Below are 25,356 nucleotides of genomic sequence, written 5' to 3'. Positions count from 1 at the left end.
ACTTATGCCTGGAGTTAAAATCAATTCAAGTAAAAGAAGCAATTTTAAGAAAATTCACATTTTAGAAAGCCATTTTAAGAAAATTCACACACACATTTGGACAAGCACAGGACCAAAAAGTGAAGAAAAGGCCAAAGAAGTTTAAAAAACATAAAACATTTTTTTCACCAAAATGATATAAGGTCTACTCTGGAATCATTTTCAATTAACATAAATTATGGATGTAAGAATGAGCTTCCAAAACTGCAGTTTATTCACAATGAAAAAAACATCACCAACTGCAATGTCATATTCTTCCAAGAAGACTTCAGATTTCCCCAAAGAAACTCACATCAGCATTCTTTAGGCTTGAACTAGTTCAATCATAAAAATGGAAGTAGCATTAAGATATTCTTTTTATTTAGAAAATAGGCACATATCTATGAAGAGGAATATTTGCATTGGTGAAGGATGAAAAGAAACTAGTAATACTAACCTAGCTGTATCATATTCCCAATGTGTTTTTATTGCCAATGCATGAAAATGTGCTTATGTGCATAGATCAAACATATTCAACAGAGCATCGCTCATATAAACATAATATGGATGTTATTCATATGGAATGTATTCACTGAATTAGCATACCTCTCCATCAGGGGAAAAGCTCAGAGCAGAAATCCCCGTGGTTATCAATGTTTCTGAAGCTCCAGGAAGCAAGCTTGGGAGTCCAGGAGGTCCACTTGCATCCAAAATCTTTATCTTTGTCACACTACATTGGATAAGAAATTGTGTCTACAGGGTCAAAATATTGTTATATCTATTTAAGTGACATGACATGAAATCATAGGTGAAATACAAAGATCTATTAACGAGAGAAGTGAAAAGAGACAAATCAACTGGTGGTTCCCATTCAAACAATAGTGAAAAAGAAAAAAAAAAAGATGGCTTGGTCCATATATAAGGAGCTGAAAGAGAAAGGGGAAGGCCAAAGAGGACATGGGTTGAGGTACTCAGAAATAACAAGAGGAGATACCACTTTGACTGAAGAAATGGCTCGTGATGGAGTGAAATTGCAGAACAGGATTCGTGTAATCGACTAGGATAGAGATTAGTTGATAGTTGAGTTGAGTTTTTCGGTCTTTAACGAAAATAATCTCATGAAATCCACTAGTGCCAAACCTATCTTGTACTGCCACTCTTCGTCTAGATAGAGGGGGTTATGTCAGGAATAGTCAAGATAAAACTTACTTGGATGAAGTTTCTGACAGTCCTGTAATCTGATTAGAAATCAGCAAGAGAGAGAGAGAGAGAGAGAGAGAGAAGGGGAGAAAAGAAGAAGAGAAAAAAATAATAAAAAAGGGGCGCAGTTCTGTGATCCTAGAGCCCCATCACTGGTATTTATATGTTTATAAATAGAAAGAGAATTACAAAGACCATTATACCCCTGCCACCCAACAGAAACACAAACAGTAAAATAAAAATGTAAAAATACAGTAGATCAAACTTAATGGTGGTCCCCACAATATTTTTTTATTGTTTTTATTTATATTATAGATTTTTTATTTGTTGTTATGCAGTACTTTTGTTCCCTGTTATAGGTGGCAGGGTACTTCTGTCATTGTACTCATTTTTTATTTTTGCTCATATAAATAGCGATAAGTGGGGCAGCAGTACTATTCTTTTTTGCTCCCCTTTCTCTTTTTTTTCTCTGTGTTCTCTCTTCTCTCTCTATTCTGCACTTTTCCCTTTCTTTTCTATTTATTTTCTGTGCTGAAATAACCTAAACTAGATTTGGCCATCAATGTTGCGGCCAACTTGGTATCAGAGAAAGGTTATGGCTGATTAGGGTTCTAATGTAGTTTTAATCCAGCTGGCTGCATTAGAACTTGTTAGGGCTGGAAGTTCAACATTTTTTGCCTGGTTCTTGGAGGTTGCTGGAGATTTCTATTGCTGCTCGGAGTGTTGTGTACACTTAGAGTTTAGAGCTTAAACTCCAGATTGGAAGTGGTGCTCAGGTTTTTTGGGGCAGATTTTAGGTTTCTGTTGAGATCGAAAGTGATTGGAAGTTGTTTACACTATTCTGAAAGGAGCGGCTGCATTTTTATTGTTCTCCAGACCTATTCTAGGGTTTCCTGAAAATCCTAGATCAGTTTTTTCTGCTTCTATTCACTTCCTGTGATTGAATTACTCTTGAAGAGCTGTTAGGGGATTGTTTTGTGTTTTCTGGAATTTTGACCTACCTAGCATTCTTTAAGGACTGTTGTGAACCATAGGTGCTGTGTTTGACATGGAGACAACATGGAATGAGATGAAATCACATGGAGAAGGTTCTATTGGGGCTTTCAGGTCACAACAGTTAAATTTGACAACACAAATTATTTGGAATGGGCTGAGTCAGCCATCATGGCTATTGGAGGAAGAGCGAAGCTAGGTTATGTGACTAGACACACTAAGAAACCAGCCAAGAAAGATCCATCTCATGCCAAATGGGTTCAAGAATTATTTGGTAATGACTTTGTTGTGTAATTCTGTGCAGCCTAGGAACTATTTATGGGTGAAGGAAGCCAAGGAGGTTTGGGAGAACATGAAGGAGACCTATTCTCAACCTCTTAATGTTGATAGGGCATATTAGCTGAAGGGTGAAGTGAATAATCTTAAACAGGGGGAAAAACCAATTTCAGTTTACTTCTCTACCTTAAATCATTATGGCATGAAGTTGATCATTTGGAAACAATTGAGTGGGAAAGTTGAAAGGATGTAACAACACAGAGAAAATTGGTTGAGACTAATAGGGTGTTTGAGTTCTTGCTGGGTTAAATTCAGAATATGACATTGTGAGACAGCAACTTCTTACCAAAGACAGTGTCACTCTATCTCAGTCCTACTCCTTGGTATACAGTGAGGAAAGTAATGTTAAAAATTCCAACTATTGAATCAGCCTTAGCAGAAAACCGAAGTGAGAGAATAAGAGAGAGAGAGAGAGAGTAGAAAGGGTACAGAAAGAGAAAAGAGAGAAATCCTAAGGAATCACTCCAAGCGGTCCTAGAATCACTCTAGGGTTTGTAGGAATCACTCCATACAGCAAGAGAGCTCTTAAGAAATCTTCATTCTTTCATTCATTAGCTTCAAAAGGAAGAGAATGCATGTGATTTGCGTGGCCCGGAATACTGTTCACCATAATTACAAAAATGCCATTCTTTGTCTTGTGCATCAAGAAACACAATAACTGAAAATTGAAAGACAATCCCTAGTAAACTAAAGGAATAAGATTTTATAACCAAGGCCCCCATAGGACTAGTTAAAATGATGAAAATACCCATATTCTCCCCTGGTTCAAAAAACTCGTCCTCGAGTTTTAAAGAACTCGAGGATGAAAGTTGATGTACCTCAATGACAAAAGTAGTAGTAATTCCCATAACTATTTCAACACACTTGGACTGTATAGTACATGTCACATACATAGCTATAAATGGATCTTGAAAGCAATATATGTCCGAAATACTGCCTTCCATAGCCTTTATTAAATCATCAATAATGTTAGCTTCTTAAACACTTACATCATCAATCAGCCTATCTTGTGGTGAATCTTCCCTTTGCTTATCACCAAGAACTTTCATAACCAAAATCTCAACTGCAGCATTTGGAAGTTCTCCTTCAACCTCTAGTTGATAAATCTCCATCTCTCGGTGTCCAGCTACCCTTGGTTCTTCAGCAAACTCTTGAACTTCTTCCACTATTGATGTTGGTGGAACTTGTACTACGTCAACTTGAAATTCTTGAATTGGTTCCAGTTGAACTTGTAAGGTAAAGTCATGACTTACTTCCTTACTAACATCTACTACAACCAACACATTTGCATCTTGCAACTGAATTTCTTCAACTTGCTCCACTTCTATCTCTTCTTGATCATTAGCCTCAAGCTGACCATGGGTGTTGGAAGTTCCTTCTTCAACAATTATAATATTCTCTTGGCTAGCACCCTTCTGATCTTAAATGTTTACAACTTCTGTAGGTTGAAATTCTTCATTCACAACTTTAGCTCTAGGAGGGGCATCAACATGCAAGAATATAAAAGAGGAAAAAACTCAATGCTGGTGGCACCAGCTTTTTTGGTATTTATATTAGGGCGACCATAACATAATATAAAAGAGGGGAATTACAACAGTACCCCTACGATACTAAACAGAAATAAAACAAAAAACAAACAGCCTATAAACAGCCTTTTAACACTCCCCCTCAAGTTGGGACATAGATGTCAATCATGCCCAAATTGTCACATAGATCATTATGCCGCAAGTGATGTAACCTTTTTGTGAAGATGTCAGCAAGTTGATCTTCGAACCTGACATAGGGTGCACACTTCCCCTTTGACAACATTTTCTCTGATAAAATGCTTGTCTACCTCAATGTGCTTGGTTCTATCATGCGCTACTGGGTTAGCAACAATGTTTATGGCTGCCTTGTTATCACAATATAAAGTCATAGGTCCATCAACCATAAATCCCAGCTCACTCAACAAATTTTTTATCCACGTTATTTCAACCACTCCATGAAACATTGCTCTATATTCAGCTTCAGCACTAGACCTATCCACCACATTCTGCTTTTTGCTTCTCCATGTGACTAGGTTTCCTCCCACAAAGGTACAAAAGTCATTGGTAGACTTCCTATCATCTAGTGATCCTGCCCAATCTGCATTAGTATACACTTCAACCTTCAAATGCCCGTGCTTTTAGAATAATAAACCTGGACCTGGGAATTTTTTAAGTTATCTGACAATTCTTTCAGCTGCTTCAAGGTGGTGTGGTCTTAGGGGCATGCATGCATTGACTAAGAATACCCATTGATAAGCAATATCTGGTCGAGTCATGGAGAGATATAGCAGTCTTCCTACAATCCTCTAAAATTTCTTTACATCTTTAATGAATTCACCCTAACAATCACTTAATTTGTGATTAGGATCAATAGGAGAATCAATAGGTTTCACTCCCAATTTTCTTATATCCTATAATAGATCTAAGACATACTTTCTCTGAGAAATGAAGATACCTGTTCGTGAGCGGTCAATTTCAATTCCAAGGAAGTATCTCAAAGGACCTAGATCTTTCACATCAAACTGAGTAGCAAGAAATCCCTTCAATTTTTGAATTTCATCTTTCCAATCACCAGTGATAACTATATCATCAACATAGACTATTAGGGATACAATTTTCCCTTCCCCTATTTTCACAAACAATGTATGATCAGATTGACATTGCTGGTAGCCATTTTGTTGTACAGCTACCTAGAATCTACTAAACCAAGCTCTTGGTGATTATTTCAATCCATATAATGACTTTTTCAACCTGCATACCTTTTGTTCATTACCTTGAACCCAGAAACCAAGGGGTTGTACCATGTACACTTCTTCTTCAAGATCGCCATTTAGAAATGCATTCTTGATATTCAGTTGGTGAAGGTCCCAATTGAAATTAGCAGCTAAACAAAAAAGAACCCTAATGGAGTTCATCTTAGCAACCAGTACAAAAGTTTCTGCATAATCCACCCAATACACTCAAGTGAACCCTTTTGCCATTAAGGGAACTTTATACCGCTCCACTGTGCCATCAGCCCTATGTTTTACTATAAATACCCATTTATATCCAACTGGTTCCTTCTCAGGAAGATCCACCAATTCCCATGTACCATTTTTATGTAATGCATTAATTTCTTCCTTCATTGTATCTGTCCATTCAGGCACCGAGAGAGCTTCTATCAAATTCTTAGAAGTAGGAATAAAAAACACTGTCAATGGAAGAGACAAATGCCCGAAAGGAAGGTGAAATGTTTTCATAGGAAACAAAATGAGAAATGGGGTGCTTAGTGGTGCAAAACCTAACACCCTTCCAGTGAGCAATAGGAAGGTCAAGATCATCAATACTAGAGGTATCAATAACAATAGGGCCAAAAACATCACTGTGAACTAAGGTACCTGGTTGGGTAGGACCCATCCCTGGAGAATTTGACGGCATTGGTGGTACAGCTTCTACATGCTCCACAATTCTTGAACTTGGTTGGCCTTTGTGACGGCGACAGGAAACATAGAAGGGAGGAGGATTAGGAAGATGAGGGAGCTGAATCTGAGGCAGAGGAGGAAGTTGAACATGCTTTTCCTCATGCCTACACTCCCCCTAAGGAGAAACAAGAAAGAAAGGTTCACTCTCAAAAAATGAGACTTCCATAGAAACATTATATTTTCAAGAGACGGGATCAAAGCACCGGTACCCCTTCTGAGTTGTAGGGTACCCCAAGAAGATGCAAGGAATAGCACGAAGATCCAATTTCCCACAAGTGGGTGACAGGTTTTGGACAAAACAACGACAACCAAACACATGGAGAGGAATAGACAAAAGAGGGGACTTGGGAAATAGAAGTTGATGTAAGGCTTTGTACTCTAAACTCTAACCATCGAGAGGGCATGCGATTATTGAGATAAGCAACACAAAGGATAGCTTCAAGCCAAAAACATTTGGGGGCATTCATATGAATCAATAATCGCTGAGTCACTTGAAGAAGGTGGCAATTCTTTCTTTCAGCTACACCATTTTGTTGTGGTGTTTGGGCACAGGAGCTATGATGGAGTCATCCACGTGAAGCGAAGAACTCCGTGAGATCATTATGAAAGTATTCTTGGCATTATCGGATTGGAAGATTTGGATTTCGGTTTAAAGGTAATAAAATACTTGTAGCCATCAATAAAGGTAATAAAATACTTGTAGCCACTTTAAGGTGGAACTTCATCCCTAGTTCGCAAGGGATACACCCATGTGTACCTGGAATAGCCATCAATAAAGGTAATAAAATACTTGTAGCCACTTTCAGGTGGTAAAGTAACCGGGCCCCAAACATCATAATGAACAATACAGAAAGGAAATTCAGATTTATTATTCTTTGAAGAAAAATGAGTTCTGCAATGTTTACTCAACTGACAAGTTTGACATATCAACTCTGACACTAACATTGACTTAAACAACTCTGAAAACACAATCTTTAAGGAATCAAAGGATAAATGACCAAGACGACTATGCCATAAATAGGCCTAACTCTTACTAGAATGACTCTTAGACTTTGTGACTGCAAGACCAGCCTTATTCTCCAACAAGTAGACACCATCCACCATATGTCTTCTACTAATCATCTTCCCCGAGGCCAAATCCTGAATAACACAATAAGAAGGGAAGAAGATTACTGAACAGTTTAATGAATTGGTGATACTACTAACAAAAAACAAATTAATAGGGAATTGTGGAACATGTAAAACATTAGAAAGGGTAGGACCAAAAGGAAGAGAAATGATTCCCTGACCAACTATGGTAGAGAATGAACCATCGGCCACTCTCACTTTGTCTCTTCCAGAGAGAAGATGATAGGTCTGAAAGTAGACTTACCAGTCATATGTTTTGACGCTCCAGAATCAACTATCCAAGGAGAGTCAAAGGAGTAAGACGATACATGGAGAGCTATGGCAGAATTACCTGAAGTAGATGCAAAGGAAGTTGATGGAAGAGCATCCATCTGATAAATTGCCCTACCATAAAGTTCTAAATAGTCACGGAAGGAATTAATGATATCCTCCCTAGGGTCAAAGACAAAGGTGTATGTCTGAGCTACAGTAGTAGTCGGGAGTTGGTCCTCCTGAGTAGCCATGTTTATTGTAGTGAGCTTTCTTGAACCTTGCTGTCCTAACTTCTTATTCAGATCTGAAACTTGTTTCTTACTCAACTCCTAAGTCCATTCCAACTTTCCATGAAGGTCCCAGCATGTGTCATGAGTGTGCTGAGACTTCTGGCAATGGGTGCACCATAATTTTTCTTTGTCATCCACCCTTTTTTGAGAGTCTCCCTTCTTAAAGGGATTTCCCCCCACTTGTAACAACACTTCCTTTTTCTGCCAACACAAATGCATCTCCCCCAGAATTATTCATCAGATTTCTTCTACTTTCCTCTGACTATACTAGAGCATATACCTTTTGGACATATGGGAGATCCTTGCTTCCAAGGGTTCAGGCCAAGGAGCAAGGCAAAGACTCGCTGCTGTGAAACAAGAGAATTATACACTTTGGCATCTTCATCGCACTTCCAATCTACACTCTGATAGTGATCCAACTCCTTCCAAATGGAAGAAAAGTCTGAATAGTACACAACGAGACTCCTCTCCCCCTGTTTACAAGTAGAGGATTCTGCCTGTAACTGATTAATTTTTGCATGGTGAAGCAATTCAGAATAGATTGACTTTGCTTGTTCCCAAATTTCATAAGTTGTTTCAGCCCACAAAAAATTTCTTCTCACTTGAGGTTGCATGGACACTAAAAGTCATGACATTACCGTGTTGTTTTCTTGGTTCCAACTATCATATTCAGCACTCCCAGAATTAGGTTCTTTAATTCTTCCATTTATATATCCTATCTTTCCCCTTGCAGTAATGTATAACTTGATCATCAAGAGGTATGACAGCCATAGTGAAGGATAAATCCATACCCCCCCCCCTTAGTCCATTCTGCATTGAAGGAACACCAGATGTGGCAGAATCTTCTCTATTCATGATAATTGGTTTAGATCCCACTCAAAAGAGTTTCAAAAAAGAACAAAAAAATACAATCCAACCTGTTTCCCTTTCACACACTATATTATTTCTAAAAACAATTTGCACCAGGAAGCTAGAGAGAGCCACCTTTTCATTTGAGCACAGTCCTTCAATCACCAAAAAAATTGTTTTACTGTTGTTACGGCACCTACATCACCACGGAACTACAAACTAACCACCAGACTGTTGTCACATCACACAGGTCATACCCGACCTACAACCACCCCACAAAGTTGTTTTCACAACACATACAGGTCACCTCCGACCTACAACCACCACAAGGATCACTTAATCCTACAAAAAAAGAAAGTATAGGTGCTGATCACCTCACATCAGTTGGTCGTTCCCCTTGTTTTGGTTTTGTCCTAATACACGCTCAAGAAAAAATTAAAAAAAAAAAAAAGAGAGAGATAAGCTTCTGAGATCAATCCAAAGATCTACTTGTTAGACAGTGTATGCCCTTAGCTCCAATCAGCTTGATGTACATTATGACATTTATTGTAAATGAATAAAGTACATATTTGATTCATGTTATATTAGTGTGTTTCTGTATAATACCCTTAAACTAGACACTTATGAGACTCGTGTTAGTTTAGAATCTTCACAGCCATTGGATAGATTTGGGGAGATTTATCCTGCCAAGGCTGACACTGATGTGCTGCCAAGTGGGTTGGGGTGGCTTGTCTCAGCTGCCAGGGTGAGACCTAAGGCACATGCAGTGTGGGTTTTCTTGAAACCCTGAACCGGACCAAATTCCAACATTGCCTTGGACCTTGGAGATAGATGGGCAAAACTGGAATGTTAAACCTGACCCCTAGACTCGATTATGGTACTACACTAGGTGTTGGATTGGGCTATCTTTGATATGCTAATCAATGAGATCCTTAGAAGGGGTCAAAACCTGGGTATGTTGGGACAGTCCGAGAATTCACCTGAGTGGGTGATCATAGTGACAGGATCAGTCCCTTGTCAAACTTGTTGATATTTGTTTTGCAAAATATATTTATATAGAGATATACATATATATTATGGTTTCACAAAATGTTTGCAAAAAGGTTTTAATTCATAGGATCCATGTGAGCAAAGAGTGCAACACTATACCATGCAGCCGAAGGAGAGGTCCTCTCTTGTCAGGCAGTGTTTGATCATTATGGGCTGAGAGGTTAAGTGAAAGACCATTGAGGGTAATACCTGATGGGCTAATCTTGTATCTGCCCACAGTCCTTGGGCCTTCATAAGGTGGCTGGACCCAATGACCATTTAGTGTAAATGTTGGGCCCATTAAGAGCCCTTACTGATGGACTCAGGGGTTCACTATGTTCTGCAGTGAATTCGAACAAGCCTTGTAACAAAGGTTGGGTTGAACTCATGTAGCTGATGTGTAGATCAATGCTAGGGTCCCACGCCATACAAAGAGAGCCAAGCTAGCCAGCATTTAACGGGAAAGTGAGTGATGTGACTAAATGGGCCTAAAGCCCATTTCAAACTGGGCTTAAGTAAGTTAACTAAAAGGGGGCGAATTCTTGTTTATAATCTGATTAGGATTAGCTAAAGGATAAGATAAGTCTTACCCATTTAAGAGTCCAGATCCAAATATCAGATTTGGATCAAGAAACTCTTTCCTAATTGGATTAGGAAACTGATCCAAAGAAGGCTATAAATAAGGGGCGAATTCACCAGTTTGTAAGTTTAGCAATCTGCAGAATTCTTCCCCAGTTCTTGTCGCCCCTACCCAGTTCGATCTCCATTCTTGGATCTGATCAAGAATAGCTCTTGATATTGTTTCTTGCTAGAAGAAACAATTTAAAATCGTGCTCACCAGTCCCTTTCCTAATTCTTACTGAAGAATCAGGGTTCTTGCTGAAGAACCATCCTGTTGATCTTGCCTCACCATAAGCTGTCATCTTCAGTGGAGGCGGGTTTTGGTCAACGTTGGGAGTTACTATTATTCCGTATCAGGTATTTCCCTAATTGCTTAATTTTGGTTTCAAATTTGGTCTGGTTTGTTTCAAGAACAAACCTTGAAAAATGTTGTTTTTCTAAATCAGGGAATAGGATTCCCGGAAGGGAGAAAGAAAATTTTTGAAATTTCGCCCAACCTCTCTACAAGGTTCGGCCATCCATATGATGGATCTCCCTTCCCTTCACTACCTTGGTTCTTCAGAGAAAATATTCAGCAACAAGTGAAGGGAGAAGACAAAAGAGTGCTTTCTCGATATCCTTTCAAATCAAATGGGCCTGCTCTGATACCATATTATCCAGAAGAGAAAGTGAAGAGAAGAGAGAAGAGAGAAGAGAGAAGGAAGAGGAGAAAAGAGAGATGTGTGAGCAAAACTCAGTGTTGGCGGCGTCAACTTTTTTGGTATTTATATTAGGGCGACCATAACATAATATAAAAGAGGGGGAATTACAATAGTACCCCTACAATACTAAACAGAAATAAAACAAAAGACAAACAGCCTTTTAACAGGCTTCAAATTCTTTGTTATAACCAGCTATACTTCTCTATCTTGACAGCCAATTCAAAGGCATGATCTAAGTCATAAATCTGAATTGTAAACAATTCATTCGTTTTATCATCCCTTAGTCCATTCATGAAGCGAACTGATTTGTGCCTTTCACTGTAATGTCACATCTAATATATAATTCATCAAGCTCATGCATACATTGAACTACAGATAGCATACCTTGCTTGAGATTATCCAGCTCCACATATAGATCATCATGGAAGTACTGTGGAATGTACTTTTCTTGCAAATACCTCTTCATCTCTGCCCATGTGGTAATAGGATATTCACCTCTAGTTTCTAGTCGTTGCTCAAGAGTTCTCTATCATATTGTAGCATGACCTGCGAGCTTCATGCGTGCAAATGTAAACCTTTGCTTTTCAAACATATCATGCCAATCAAAATATTCTTCTAGTTTAGCAATCCAATCAAAGAATGCTTGCCGGTCTTCATCTCCCTTAAAATTGGGCACTTCCCTTTCTCTTCTAACATTCTTGAAAACCTTACTCCTATAACCAACATTACTAGATCTACTTTCTTCCACCAATTTCTCAAGTAAATCAACCATAGACCCTTCATATGGTTCAAAAATCCCTATCATCATTGATTCTAGACCCATGAAATTGTTTAAACGATACTCTAGGCCTACAGAATATGTCACTTTGTGAGAACATGATGACTAACCATTAGCTCTGGTACCAAAACTGATGCAACAGGGCTGGAACAAACTATCAGAAAACAGAAATGAGAGAGGAAGAGAAGAGGAGAGAGAGTATTAGTAGAAAGGGTAGAGAAAGAGAAAAGAGAGAGAAATCCCAAGGAATCACTCCAAGGGATCCTAGAATCACTCTAGGGTTTGTAGGAATCACTCCATACAACAAGAGAGCTCTTAAGAAAACTTCAGTCATTCATTCATTAGCTTCAAAAGGAAGAGAATACATCTATTTATAGTGATTTGTGTGGCCCGGAATACTGTTCACCATAATTACAAAAAAGCCACTCCTTGTCTTGTGCATCAAGAAACACAATAACTTTCTATCTACTAATGCAAACACACTGAAAATTGAAAGACAATCCCTACTAAACTAGAGGAATAAGATGTTATAACCCAGGCACCATAGGACTAGTTAAAATGACGAAAATACACATATTATCCAAATATACAAAAATACAAAAAAGAATTCAAAATTTTCCAAATTTGACTCTTCAGCCCTTACATTATTGTAAGAAGATGAAACACACTAAGGGAAATGCTAATGCAACTATCACTACAAATGTTGCACCCAATTTTAGCAATAAGTCTGCCTCTCTAGATGCTTTAGCTGTAGTTAGGGTTGCTTTGACCCAATTGGAGAAGGAGGTTAGTATTTTAGGACCTTCTCAATTAGCTTACATTCTCTACGCCTACTCCAGCATTTGCACACTTAGGTACAAGGGTTACTGCCTATCATGCTTCGACCCCAAGTAATACTAGATTCATGTGCATCTGATCATATGACTAGTTTACCCTCTTTATTCACCTCTTATTGCTTGTCCTCTGGCAGAGACAAAGTGTCCATTATTGATGGCTCCCTTGTCCCTATTTCTAGCAAGGGAGACATCAGAGTGTCTAATGCCGTTTCCTTATCCTCGGTCTTGCATGTTCCTAACCTTAGTACTAATCTACTTTCATTTAGTAGCATTACTAAAAGTCAAAACTGTCCAATAACTTTTCCCCTGACCATTGTGTTTTTCAATATCTGGTGACAAAGTAATTGGGATTGGTCATGAGACGAATGGAACCTACTTGCTTAAGCATCCACCTAGGAGTAAGAAAGGAATTGGGAGGCCTTTTGTTTCATAGTCTGAGCTAGATTATGCTTTGGCATCACTGGTCGGGCCATTTGTCTTTTAGGTCTTTGAAGAGTCTTTTCCTGCTTTGTTTGAGTTAGCCCAAGTATCTAGTTTGAGATGTGAGTTGTGCACTTGCAAAACATTGTAGATCAACTTATTCTTCAAGTATTAAAGGAAGAATTATTCATTTTAAAATTATGCATACTAATGGTTGGATATCATACTACTGCTATGGAGGGATATAGATATTTTTTATTGTTTTTTATGATTATGCTTGCTTCTTGTGGGTTTATCTTATGCGTTCACAGTGTCGCGGTGTTAATGCAGTTCGTACTAAAGAAAACACAGCAAATTTGGGGTGTCTCATTAGTTGACCACACCAAGAAGAAGCTATTTATATTAATAAAATAAATGTAAAAGGACATTTTTTTCCTTATAATACAATAAGTTGTGTCCAAAGTAAAAATAATAGGAAAAGAACGGTACAACAAGAAAGTAAAATTACAATTCAGCCCTCACTATCTCTGTCTCTACACTCCCCCTCAAACTGATGTAGGGGCACTACCATTAGTTTGTCCATTAGAAAGGAATGCCGGGTCCTAGTTGTAGCCTTTGTAAAAATATTTGCCAATTGAAGAGTAGAGAAAACATGAGGCAATGAAATATTGCCGACAACAAGGAGATCTCTTATAAAATGAGAATCCACTTCAATGTGCTTTGTCCTTCATGGAAGACAAGATTAGAAGCAACCTTGATTGCACTTAAATTGTCAACCAATAAAGGAATAGGAGAGGATTGAACAATATTAAGATCACCTGGAGTGACTAGAGCCAAATAATCTCACTACACGCTGAGGACATGACTCTATATTCTACTTTAGTGGATGACTTTTAAACATTCTGTTGCTTCTTACATTTCCAAGATATAAGAGAGTCACCAAGAAATATGCACCACCCATTGGTAGATCTCCTAGTTCCTGGACAACCAACCTAGTCGGCATCAGCATAAGCAAATAGCTGAAGTGATGAGGTGGATGGGAAGAGCACACCATAGGAGAGCCCCCCGGATATATCTGATCATACAGTGTACAACTAGCATGTGGGCTTGATGTGGAGTAGAGACAAATTGGCTTACAATCTAAACTTCATATGAGATGTTTGGGTTTGTCATTGTGAAGTAGATAAGACTGCCCACGAGCTAATGATACAAGGTGGCATCTTCTAAAAGAGGTTCGTCATCCTTAACTTCAAATTGACTTCCAGGAGGGGTATCAACGGTCTTTGTATTAGTGAGGTGAGAAAGGCTGACAAGGTTAGTGCCATACTTCTGCTGATCAAGGAAGTAACCTCTGGAATTGTGATGAACTTCCAAGCCCAAGAATATGTAACTGGTCCTAATCTTTCATCTTAAAGGATTGGCTAAGAAGGTTTTTGAGCTGATGTATACTATCCTGATCATCTCCAGTTATGAGAATATCATCAATATATAAGAGCAAAAATGTGATACCCTGATAACGTTGTCATGTAAAGAAGAGTAATACGAAGAGCTCGGAATAAATCCAGGATTAGTGATCACAAATCTAAACCACTAAAACCAAGCATGAGGGACCTATTTAAGGCCATAAAGGGACTTTTTTTACTATGCAAACTAGGTGGGGTTCATCACAGTAGCCAAGAGAAGGTTTCATGTACACAACCTCCTTCAAATCCCCATGCAAGAAAGCATTCTTTACATCTATTTGGTGAATAACCCAATACTTTACTGCAGAGATAGCCAGAAAGAGACAAATTGTGGCGAGCTAAATCCCATGAGTCTTGATGCTTCGTATAATTGAGGCATCAGGAGGATGGTGAACTAACTCCCAAAGTGTCATTCTCAAGAAGAGCAACTATTTCAGCATCTATGGCATCCCTCCAATGAGTGTGAGCTACAGCTTGATGGTAAGACCTGGGAATATCCGTAGTGGATAGAACAACAAAGAAAGAGCTATGGCCTGAGGGAAAACCATAGCGGTCAGGTAGTCCAAAAACTCTAGTGGAGCGGTGCAAGGTAGGAATATCAGTGTGAACAAGAGGGGATGGTGTACTTAAAGGAGTAAGAGTGGATGTGGTACCATGCTCTGGAGGAGGGGTTGGGAGCATAAGGGCTGAAGCTGCTAGAAACTTCCTAAAATAGAGATGGCTCATCAAGCAAGAAGGTGGTGTTTCTGAGGTACCTACAGGCTCAAAGTGTTGAATAATATAAACTGAAGGAGCAGAAAACTTTGTGATATGTTGAAAAAAAGAAAGATCTCCCAGAAATATCACATTCTGAGAGATTCTAGTCTGACGAGACTGAGGATCGTAACATATAAATCCTTATGGTCAGGACTATATCCCAAGAAGGCACATAAAATAGACTAAGCAGACAGCTTAGTACGCTCGTGTGGAGCAAAACAGATGCAACCAAACACATGAAGCATGGATAAATTGGGAAGAGTCATAAACAAAGACTAACGTGGGGATATGTTACCAAGAACAAATGATGGAAGAAGGTTGATAAGATATACAGCAATGTTGGCCACCTCCACCCAATAAGTTGTTGGAGCATGAAAGTCAAGGAGGATTCTAACAACACTCAAGATATGGTCATTTTTGTGTACTCTCCTCCATGGTGTTGAGTTCCAGGACAGGACTTCTGAGACTATATACTATTGTGTTGTAAGTAGGTCTGAAAGTCCCCATCAATGTACTCTCCCCCTAAATCTGAACGGAGAGTACTAATGGTGGCATTAAATTGTGTGGTCACTCTGGCATGGAATAGTTTAAATATAACAAATGCATCTGATTTCATTCGAAGAAAGTATATCAACGTATAACAGATATGGTCATCAATAAATGTTATAAAATATTTAAAACCAATCCTAGAAATTACTGGAGACGACCAAACATCACTGTCCACTAACTAAAATGGTACAAAAAAATGCAAATGAGATTGCCGAGAAAATCAAATGTCAAATTTTATCCTGTCATAACATTTGCAATGTCATTCTTGATCTGAGATGTGGAAGATGAAGCATCATCTGATCCCTCAACTGAAGTCTTGATAAGCCTTGTGATTACTCTTTTTCCCACTAGACTGATTTCCTTTAGGTGGTCTTGTGGAACATTCAATGATAATTTGACCAAATTTCTTGTAGTAAGTACAGCTATTTTTCTTCCTACAATGGGATATCACATGATCAAATTCTTTGCATTCATAAAATTGTACTTTGGATAAGTCCTTTGGTTTGGACTTATCTATTGCTAAAAATGCAACCTCTAATACATCATTCTTGGCATTCAATGCTGATAGAGTAATTATCCTGGTTTCCTCTCTGAGTAATTCACCCAAAATAGTATAAAATGATGGTACAGTGCATCTACATAAAATGTTTGATCTTATTACCTCATACTCAGGTTGGAGATGTATCAAGAAATGCATTACATTCCTTCTGTCAAAATGTTCCTTCAAGGTTATGATATAGCAAGCTGAGGACATTTTCACCCATGTGAATAAGTTCAAACTCTTTCCAAAGATTGATGAACCCCACATAGCATTCCTAAATTTTCCTTTCACCTTGGTTGTAGAGAAATATCTCAGTTTTAATCCCATACTACCGTGAGATGTTGGATTGCTAAAAAACTTTTCTAGATATTTGTACATCTCCTTGGCTATCTGGATACCCCTCATAGGGATAACAACATCAGTAGTGACTGAACTCAGAATCCAAGAGGCAATTTGGGCATTACTAATCTTCCAAGTCTGCAGCCCTTTTGAATCAGTTACTTCAGGCATAGTGGTGGATCCATCAATATAGCCCCACAACCCCTTATATTCAACATAAAACTGAAAATGGAACAGCCATAAGGCATAGTTAGTTCCATTGAACTTGATAGAAAGAACATCACCTCTTTCAGATGCCATAGTAAGGGAAAAGAGGAAGAAATAGTCTCTAACAGGATAAAAACAACAAAAAAATATGTTCACGGTCCAGAAAAGAAGGATCACAAATGAACCAAACAAAGAGAGGGATCAAAACCCTAGCAAATCAACTAAAATCTTCACCAATTTCTAGGGCTGTAGGAACAGCCTAGGACGACACTAAATTCTTCACCAAATTCCTAAAATTATCATAAACAGGGGCATTATTGTACTTGCATTTATTCTCTATTAATATATATATATATATATATATATATATGCTGGGCCGACTTTCTTAGAGAGATTAGACTCTAATCTTCTCTTCTAAGAGAGGTCTCTTGCCTAATAACTCTTTCTCTTCTCTCCCCCATCTCTCTCTTTTCCTGGTCTGAATAATAATACAGCTCTGTTACAATAAGATAATGAATGGGGCGGCCAGATCATTATTGGCTTCACCCATCTCTTCTTCTCTTTCTCCTCTTCTCTTCTCTCCAAGAAACTCTTTTATTACTTTCTTTCTATTACAGTTACCAAATCAGGTTGCAGTTTTGAGTTTTCTACTTTATTCAGTCTTGCTGGAATAAGGTGTAGATGCAACTTCCAACAAGTGTCTTAGGTGTGCTTTGGCTTCTTACATTAATCACAAAATGTTGCCTTCTTGTCTTTCTTCCCCATACCTTTCTCCCTATCAACATCATACTTTGGTTTTACTACTACTAAGGCTGATTTCATAGGTGGAATCTGTAACATAAATTTCCCCCTGCTCTCATCACTGTAAGCTAAAGAATAAGCTTGATATAGAGTAACTCTATCTCTAGTAAGTTACAATTGTCTCACAATATCATACTCTGAATTCAGACCAGCAAGTCCGAACACCCTATTTGTTCCACCAACTTCCTATATGTTGCTGCATCCTTCTGGATTTCCCACTAAATTGTCTCCAAGAGATCAATTTCATGCCATAAAGACTGCAATGTAGAGAAATAGACAGATACAGGATTGTCCCCCTATTTAAGATTGTTTACTTCACACTTCAACTCATAAGCCCTAGCAACATTAAGAGGCTGAGTAAGTCTCCTTCATATTCTCCACTATTTCCTTGGTAGTTTTCACCCACAAATACTTTCTGCTTATGTGAGGGTGCATGGAATTATACAGCCAAGTCATCACCAAATAGTTTTCTTGAACCCACTTAGCATGAGTTGGGTCCTCCTTGGCTGGTTTTTTTGTATCTCCAATCATATACCCTAGTTTTCCTCAACCTCCAATGACCATCATGGCTGATTGTGTCCATCCATGTAATTAGTTCCATCAAACTTGATAAATAAAAAATAACAAAGACCATCACCCCTACTACCGAACAGAAACACAAACAGTAAAATAAAAACATAAAGAATAGATGAAAAATAACAACAGGAAGATGGGACCACAGAAACAAATACTGTACTGTTTTCCTACAAACTTTTTGCTGAACCACTATGAACATTGAATCCAACTAAAATAATCTCCTGAACAGGTTGAAGAAGATATGCAACACTAGAAACCTGATGCCATTTCTTTCCTTCTTAAAATTCAACTATATTTCACTTCATGAAAGTCCATAAGCTAGTCTGCATCTTCAAGAGAACTAGTGAGTTTTCTGGTTCAAAAATACACTTTTCCGTATGTTTATGTTTTTATACATCAAACTAGAATCAGATGGCCTCAAGATTTTCCAAAGAATAACTACAGAGGTAGCATAATACCATTTTCTAATTGTGAATTGTCAGGTGGCACAATACTATTGAGGAAGAATTGTTGCTAATACACCAATTTAGTACATAATGAAAGGAAAAATATGGTATTTGGTATCTCCAAATTAACGGTTGGCTATTTTCCTTCTACCTGACCAGTAGTAATTTTTTTCTCATCAATCTGGATCTTCCAATCAAAAGGGCACCTGTTAGGAAGCCCCAATATCAGATTGATCAGAAAAAACTAGCCACCATATAGAATCTTTTTTTTCTCTCAATCATTAATGTTGTTCTTTCCAGGCCTCCAAGTTTTACCTTCAACAAAGATAGCTAGCATTCTTTTTTATGAAACTTTAATGTCATGCACCATCCAACAGAAACTCTGCCTAGTTTCCAAAATTTCTATTTATCCTCAAAATGAAATCAAAGCCTCCATAAGAATTTCTGTTTCTCATTCCTTGTACCTTTGCATGTCATATACCCGAATAGTAACATTGTTGATATGTCCAATTGCATCCCCAACAGCTAACCTTGTCAATGTCTCATTCAATGCCACCATTGGAAACATGCGTACAACTTCCTTCAATGCTGCCATTGAGCTCTTGAGGCAAGCTTTACACATGATTGAGTTCCCAGGGTCCATGGTTCGTAAAATAAAGCTCACCACCTGCAAATAGTGGCCAACTGTGAGAGCTATTACCATAAAAGAATATGTACAAAACCTATTCAAGCCTTATCCAAAAACAATAAAATACAATACTATTAAAACCACTAGAAGAAGTGTAGATGGCTGTGGCTTGATGTATAATAGTTTTACAGGGAAGGTCTATAGAAGCTTGTGAATAAAATGGCAATCTCATCAGAAAGTAAAACAGTTGGAAGTATCAAATAGATATTTTGCTTGGAATAACTACCTATTGACAGTCAATGAACACAAGGAAAAAGGAACTCATCCTAAATTCTGATTATAGCACAGTAGTATAGCCAATTGTTACCCTTTCGTTCCATCACTAAGCAGTACATCTATAGATTTTTATAATAAGTACATAATTGCTAAGACATGAGACATATAAAGTGTGGAGAAAATGTTTGATGAGCTTGTGGTCCACATTTTTTATTATTCTCTGATGATCTGTTAGCATGTCTTATGTTGCTGTTAGCATGTAATTATGTTGTTACTGTCGACAGGGTGTTCCTGTCAGTGTACGCTTATTATTTGTGTCTAATATAAATAGTACATGAGGTGGCAGATCAGTTTAGATCGACAGCACCCCTTTCTTCTATTCTTTTTCTTCTCTGCTCTCATCTTCTCTTCTCTTTTTCCTCTGTTCTCTTCCTTCTTTTCTGGCTTTTCTTTTATAGAACAGGTCTGAACCTCTTCTGTTACAGACAAGCTGGTAGTAGAGCAAGTCCAAAACAGACTAGGGTTTATCATGTAGGGTAGTCCAGCAGACTACATGAGACTTTTTTAGGGATGGAAGTTACAGATTGAATCGCCTGGTTCCTGGAGGTCAATGGAGATTGCAGGAGGTGCCCAAGGTACTGAAATCTTGGAGAAGTTGCTTGGTGACCAGGAAGAATCAGAGAAAAACAGGTCGGTTTCTGATTTAGGGCTTAAATCACTGATTGAGTTTGGCGCCCAGCTTTTTCTAGGTAGTTTTCATACTCCTTTTTGGATTGACATACCTCAGAAGTTGTTTGGAATCCTCTGGTAGGATCAGCTGTCAGTTTTCTGACTTTTCTAGGGCTGAGTTTAAGGTTTTTTCTTGAACTGTGTTTCTAGACTGAATTGTAAGCAGTTTTCACTTCCTTGGGTTCATGGAGAGGCCTGTAAACCTTTTTTATTCTTCTGGGCGCTGCTAGACAGCACTTGAAGGGGAAAATTTTGTGAAAAAGGAGTTAATTAGTGCAGGTTCTTCCATTCTGTGACTCTTTATTGATCTTCCAGCATGGAAATTACTAGAAATGAGTCGAAATCATATGGGGAAGGACTTATGGAAGCAGGGAATGCTACTGACAGCAACTCAATTCAGATTACTACAGTAAAGTTTGATGGAACAAACTATTTGGAATGGTCCCAATCGGCCATGATGGCCATTGGAGGAAGGGGAAAGCTGGGGTATGTGATGGAAGACAAAGAAACCAGCACAAAAGGATCCTTCTCTTACTAAATGGGTCCAATAAAATTATCTTGTTATGCAATTCCATGCAACCCCATATGAACAGAAACTATCTATGGGCAAAGACAGCAAAGGAGATTTGGGACAACATGAAAGAAACATATTCTTAGCCCCTTAATGTTGCTAGAGCCTATGAACTGAAAAAATGACGTGAATAATCTTAAACAATGGGAGAAACCTGCATCAGTTTATTTCTCCACCCTGAAATCATTATGGCATGAGATTGGTCATCTTAAAACTATTGAGTGGGAAAGCCAGAAAGATGCTGCCACATGCAGAAAACTAGTTGAAATTTTTTTTTTTTTAAATAGTGTTTGAATTCCTCGCTGGTTTGAACTCTAACTATGACATTGTGAGGCAGCAACTACTCAGTAGAGATAGTCTCTTTATCTTAGGCCTACTCTCTAGTACACTGATAAAGATAGGGCAAGGTGTATTGGTGATAAGAGATCTACCTCAGGGTACTCTTGTTGGAGGAAATCTAGTTTCTCGGAGGAGCAAGAAAAAAAAATGTTGTTCCTGGCTCCAATGTTGAAGTTGAATACAGGGCTATGGCTAATGGTGTTGCTAAAATGTTATGGCTGAGATTACACCATAACAGTTGGGGATTGAGTATGAAGGACCCTTGATGTTGTATTGTGATAAGCAAACGGGTATTCACATTGTTTATAATCCAATACAGCATGATAGAACCAAACACAAGGAAATTGACAAACATTTCATCGGAGAGAGAGTTGTCTCTCAAGAAGTGTGTCTTCCTTATGTAGCCTCTGATATGCAGTTTGCTGATCTCTTCACCAAGGCAGTCACCAAAGTCAAGCTTGAGACAGATTTAAGTAAGTTGGGAATGACAAATATCATTTCCTAACTTAAGGGGGAGTGTAGAAAAAATGTTTGATGAGCTTGTGGTCCACATTTTTTATTATTATCTGATGATATATTTCTGTTTTATGTTGCTGTTAGCATGTGCTTATGTTGTTACTGTCAATAGGGGTATTCCTGTCATTGTACACTTTCTATTTGTGTCTAATATAAATAGTACCTGGGGTGGCAGATCAGTTTAGAATGACTGCACCCTTTTCTTCTATTCTTTTTCTTCTCTACTCTTCTCTTCTCTTCTCTTCTTCCTCCGTTCTCTTCCTTCTTTTCTGGTTTATCTTTTACAGAACAGGTCTGAACCACTTCAGTTACTGACAAGTTAAAGGAATTGAATCATGAGTGCTCTGTGCTCCTACATCAACAATGCCCAAAAGTCACCTCTTTATAAAAGAAAGTCTGTTGGGGAAAGCCCCCTAGTCACCATCTCCTCTGTGGCACCTTGCCTTCAAAGATTCTGATATTTCATTCTCTCCAAACTGCTGTCCAAATTATAACCAAATGAATGCTGTTCCACAGGACCCCACCTCTTTCATTTAATTAATCCTTTCACCTTCCAACTTGATAGTAGCTCCACCACTTTTCTAGGATGGCACCGGTTAAAGTCGAGTAAGGTGCAAAACTGTGAAAAAATGTAGGAGATGAACAAGCAGTGTGAGAATATATGTTTACACTTTCCATCTTCCTATGGATAGAAGACACAACCTGTCTCTAGGGTCACCACTCCTATTGCAAACTTGTAATCAACTTGTCTCCTATAAAGCATTTTCCAAATGTAGCTGACTATAATTCAAAAGCTACCTTAGAAGGGACTGGAAGGTTCCAGATATCTTTCTGAGGAAAGCTCTCCATCACTGATCTAATATGGTTCCTGAAGAAAGATTTGACTGATAATTGTTCTGATATTTTCCATACCCAGCTCCAAAAATCTTTAGAATCAGGAATGTAGGACAAAAAAACAATTTCAGGATCAGATTAGCCAGCCCAGGTTCCAAATTTTCTGCAATCAGCTACCTCTATAGGCTCTCCAGTTGAGTAAAACCATTTACCCATTAACGCTACATTTTCCAGCCTCAATCTTTGCAACTCTAGACCATAGTTGTCGAGGAGATCAGGGAGTTATTCAAGCAAGTCCATATTAACATCCCTCTCCTCGATGCGATTCAACATGTCCCGGCCTATGCCAAGTTCCTGAAAGAGCTGTGCACTCAAAAGAGGGAGCCACGAGCGACCCTACAAAAAGTGATGCTCTCGACAGACGTTAGTGCGTCCTCCTAAATCAACTACTCCGGAAGATGAAAGACTCGGGTGCTCCTCTCATAAGCTGTCATCTCTAGAATTACCTTTGATCGGGCCCTATTGGATCTTGGGGCCAGTGTAAATCTGCTTCCATTCATTATCTATGAAAGGCTCAGGATCGGCGAGTTAAAACCTACCTCGATAATTCTGCAACTCGCTGATCGGTCAGTCAAGACTCCTCAAGGTGTTATCGAGGACGTCATTGTTAGGATAGAGAACTGTTATTTCCCTGTAGACTTTGTTGCCCTAGACATAACCCCAACCGAGGAGTTGAACCATAACCCGATAATCTTAGGACAGTCGTTTCTAGCAATGACCAATGCAACCATTAGCTGTAAATCAGGAGAAATGGACATTTCATTTGGGAAGCAAAAAGTCCAGTTGAATGTTTTTAGTGCCTCTAAGTATCCAAACCTAGGGGAAGATGAGTGCAATGAGGATATAGTGGACGATCTTTTGGATAACTTGTCTACCCCTTGGTTAGCCCAGTCTGAGCCCTATTGGTATGAAGAAGAAAGTGAGTGAATGTGTCTAGCTGAAGACGTTAAACTTAGCGCTGGTTGGGAGGCAACCCAACATAGTTTTCAGTTGCTTTTGCTGTTAGGATTAGAGTTTTTCTTTTCTTGATTCAAGACCAGTTGGCAGCCCTTGAACCCCTTGGGAAAACCCTATTGATTGTTCCCTTTGGCCCAAGTCCTATTTGCATCATTCTAGTCATGCTATTAGGGGCAATGGCACTTAAGTTGGGGGTGAGGAAAGAGAGAAAATTTGAAAAGCTAAGCCTTTATAAATGCAGAACTAAAAATTTTACTGAGAATGTTTTAAAATTTTTCATTAAAAGAGATTCCCAAACAGAAAAAAGTTGAGGAAACTGATAAAAGAATATTGAATTTTGTAGAAATTGGTAGCAAGTGATAGGAGTCAAAATTGGTCTTATTTGAATATTGTCGAAACCATTTAGAAATTGGAAAATACTCCCAAGTTTGCCCCTAGTAGGATAAGAAGAGAAAGATTGAGAAATTAGACGAAAAAATCTTTAAAATTGTTAGATACAGTGGACTACCTTGAACAATATTGCACAAAATAAAATAAAATAAAAGGTCAATGGACAACCTAAGCTTGGTAACCGGGTCTCTTCATCTAACATAAGTGTCAAGATTCGCGTCAAACGGGAAAGGGAATGCCAAAGACAATCACCTAACACTTAATAACTGGGTCTCTTAACTTAAGGCAAGTGTCGAGATTCGCGTCAAACAGTGGAAGGTAACAATAAAAATAAGTGTGCATAGCAAGTTCAGGGGTAGAAATCCACTGTCAGAAATGATAAGAAGAATATCTGTCCGATTTTAAAATCAATCTCAGCTTATCAAGACAGTCCGCAAACGGAAGGGTATATAAGATTTTTAAGCCAAGTTTCTGTAACATTCAAAGTAAAACAGTTTTACCCCTTAAGCCCAATACCGATCTATACAAAGTTTGAGAATTCTGGAATCAAGATACTTGGCTAATTTTGTGAGGGATGATCCTGCAATGGGAATGATCTCTTTACTCAGTTTAATTTTAAGGTTGCATTGCTAAGGGACTAACAATGGTTAAGTTGGGGGGTGTGATAACTCTGTATTTTGATGCCTTAAGGGCATCATTTCAGGGGTATTTTCAACCTTAAAATAGACAAAGTGTGTCCTTTTCCCAGTTAAATTCAATGGTGTGACCTCTGAGGGTCTCTGTCCAACTTCTGTGAAAAACCAGGGAAGTTACATGACTGAAATGCAGTTTTTGGGAAGCTGGTGTGAAGTCCAACTGAGAGAGGGGGTGTTTTTGTGAAAAACTGAGAACAGGGGGGCACCTCCTATCTGCTAAACCCATAATGGCGCCCCTCCTACTGTACTAGCATGCTCCCCTCTCATTAGCAAACCATAATGCGCCTTCTAGCTCATTCTTTTCATCCTTAGCAAACCCTAGCTGCCCCTAGTGTTAGACAGTGTATTCACTTAGCTCCAATCAGATTGATGTACATTATGACATTTATTGTAAATAAATAAAGTACATATTTCGTTCATGTTATAATGGTGTGTTTCTGTGTAATACCCTTAAACTGGACACTTATGAGACTCGTGTTAGTTTAGAATGTTCACAGCCATTGGATAAGTCTTGAGAGATTTATCCTGCTAAGGCTGACACTGTTGTGCCGCCAAGTGTTGAGGTGGCCTGTCTCAGCTGCTAGGGTGAGACCCAAGGTACATGCAGTGTAGGTTTACTTGAAACCCTGAACCATACCAGATTTCCAGTATTGCCCTGGACTTTCGTGATTATGGGCAAAACTGGAAAGTTACACTTGACCCCTAGACACGATTATGATACTGCACTAGGTGTCGGATTGGGCTG

General features: G+C 38.6%; 1 protein-coding gene across 10 annotated transcripts in view; it reads right to left on the bottom strand.

The window, feature by feature from the left end:
• The window catches only part of LOC148848883 (Transducin/WD40 repeat-like superfamily protein), a 73,571-nt gene that overhangs the window by 5,952 nt on the left and 42,263 nt on the right, over nucleotides 1–25,356 (bottom strand). For all 10 annotated transcript variants that reach the window (XR_016100610.1, XM_088949163.1, XM_088949164.1 and 7 more), the window contains 2 exons: nucleotides 19,081–19,283; nucleotides 625–748 (listed from right to left, as the gene is read on the bottom strand). Coding sequence is in view for 9 of the 10 variants with exons in the window: in XM_088949163.1 (XP_088805289.1) it covers nucleotides 625–748; nucleotides 19,081–19,283 (327 nt within the window). In the remaining variant the exon portion in view is untranslated. The remainder of the gene's footprint in view (nucleotides 1–624; nucleotides 749–19,080; nucleotides 19,284–25,356) is intronic.

The sequence above is a fragment of the Nelumbo lutea genome, chromosome 6 (genome assembly GCF_056320005.1).
Source record: "Nelumbo lutea isolate HS-2025 chromosome 6, American lotus-T2T, whole genome shotgun sequence".
In the NCBI taxonomy this organism is placed as follows: Eukaryota; Viridiplantae; Streptophyta; class Magnoliopsida; order Proteales; family Nelumbonaceae; genus Nelumbo; species Nelumbo lutea.
This window is presented reverse-complemented; position numbering and strand designations above follow the sequence as displayed.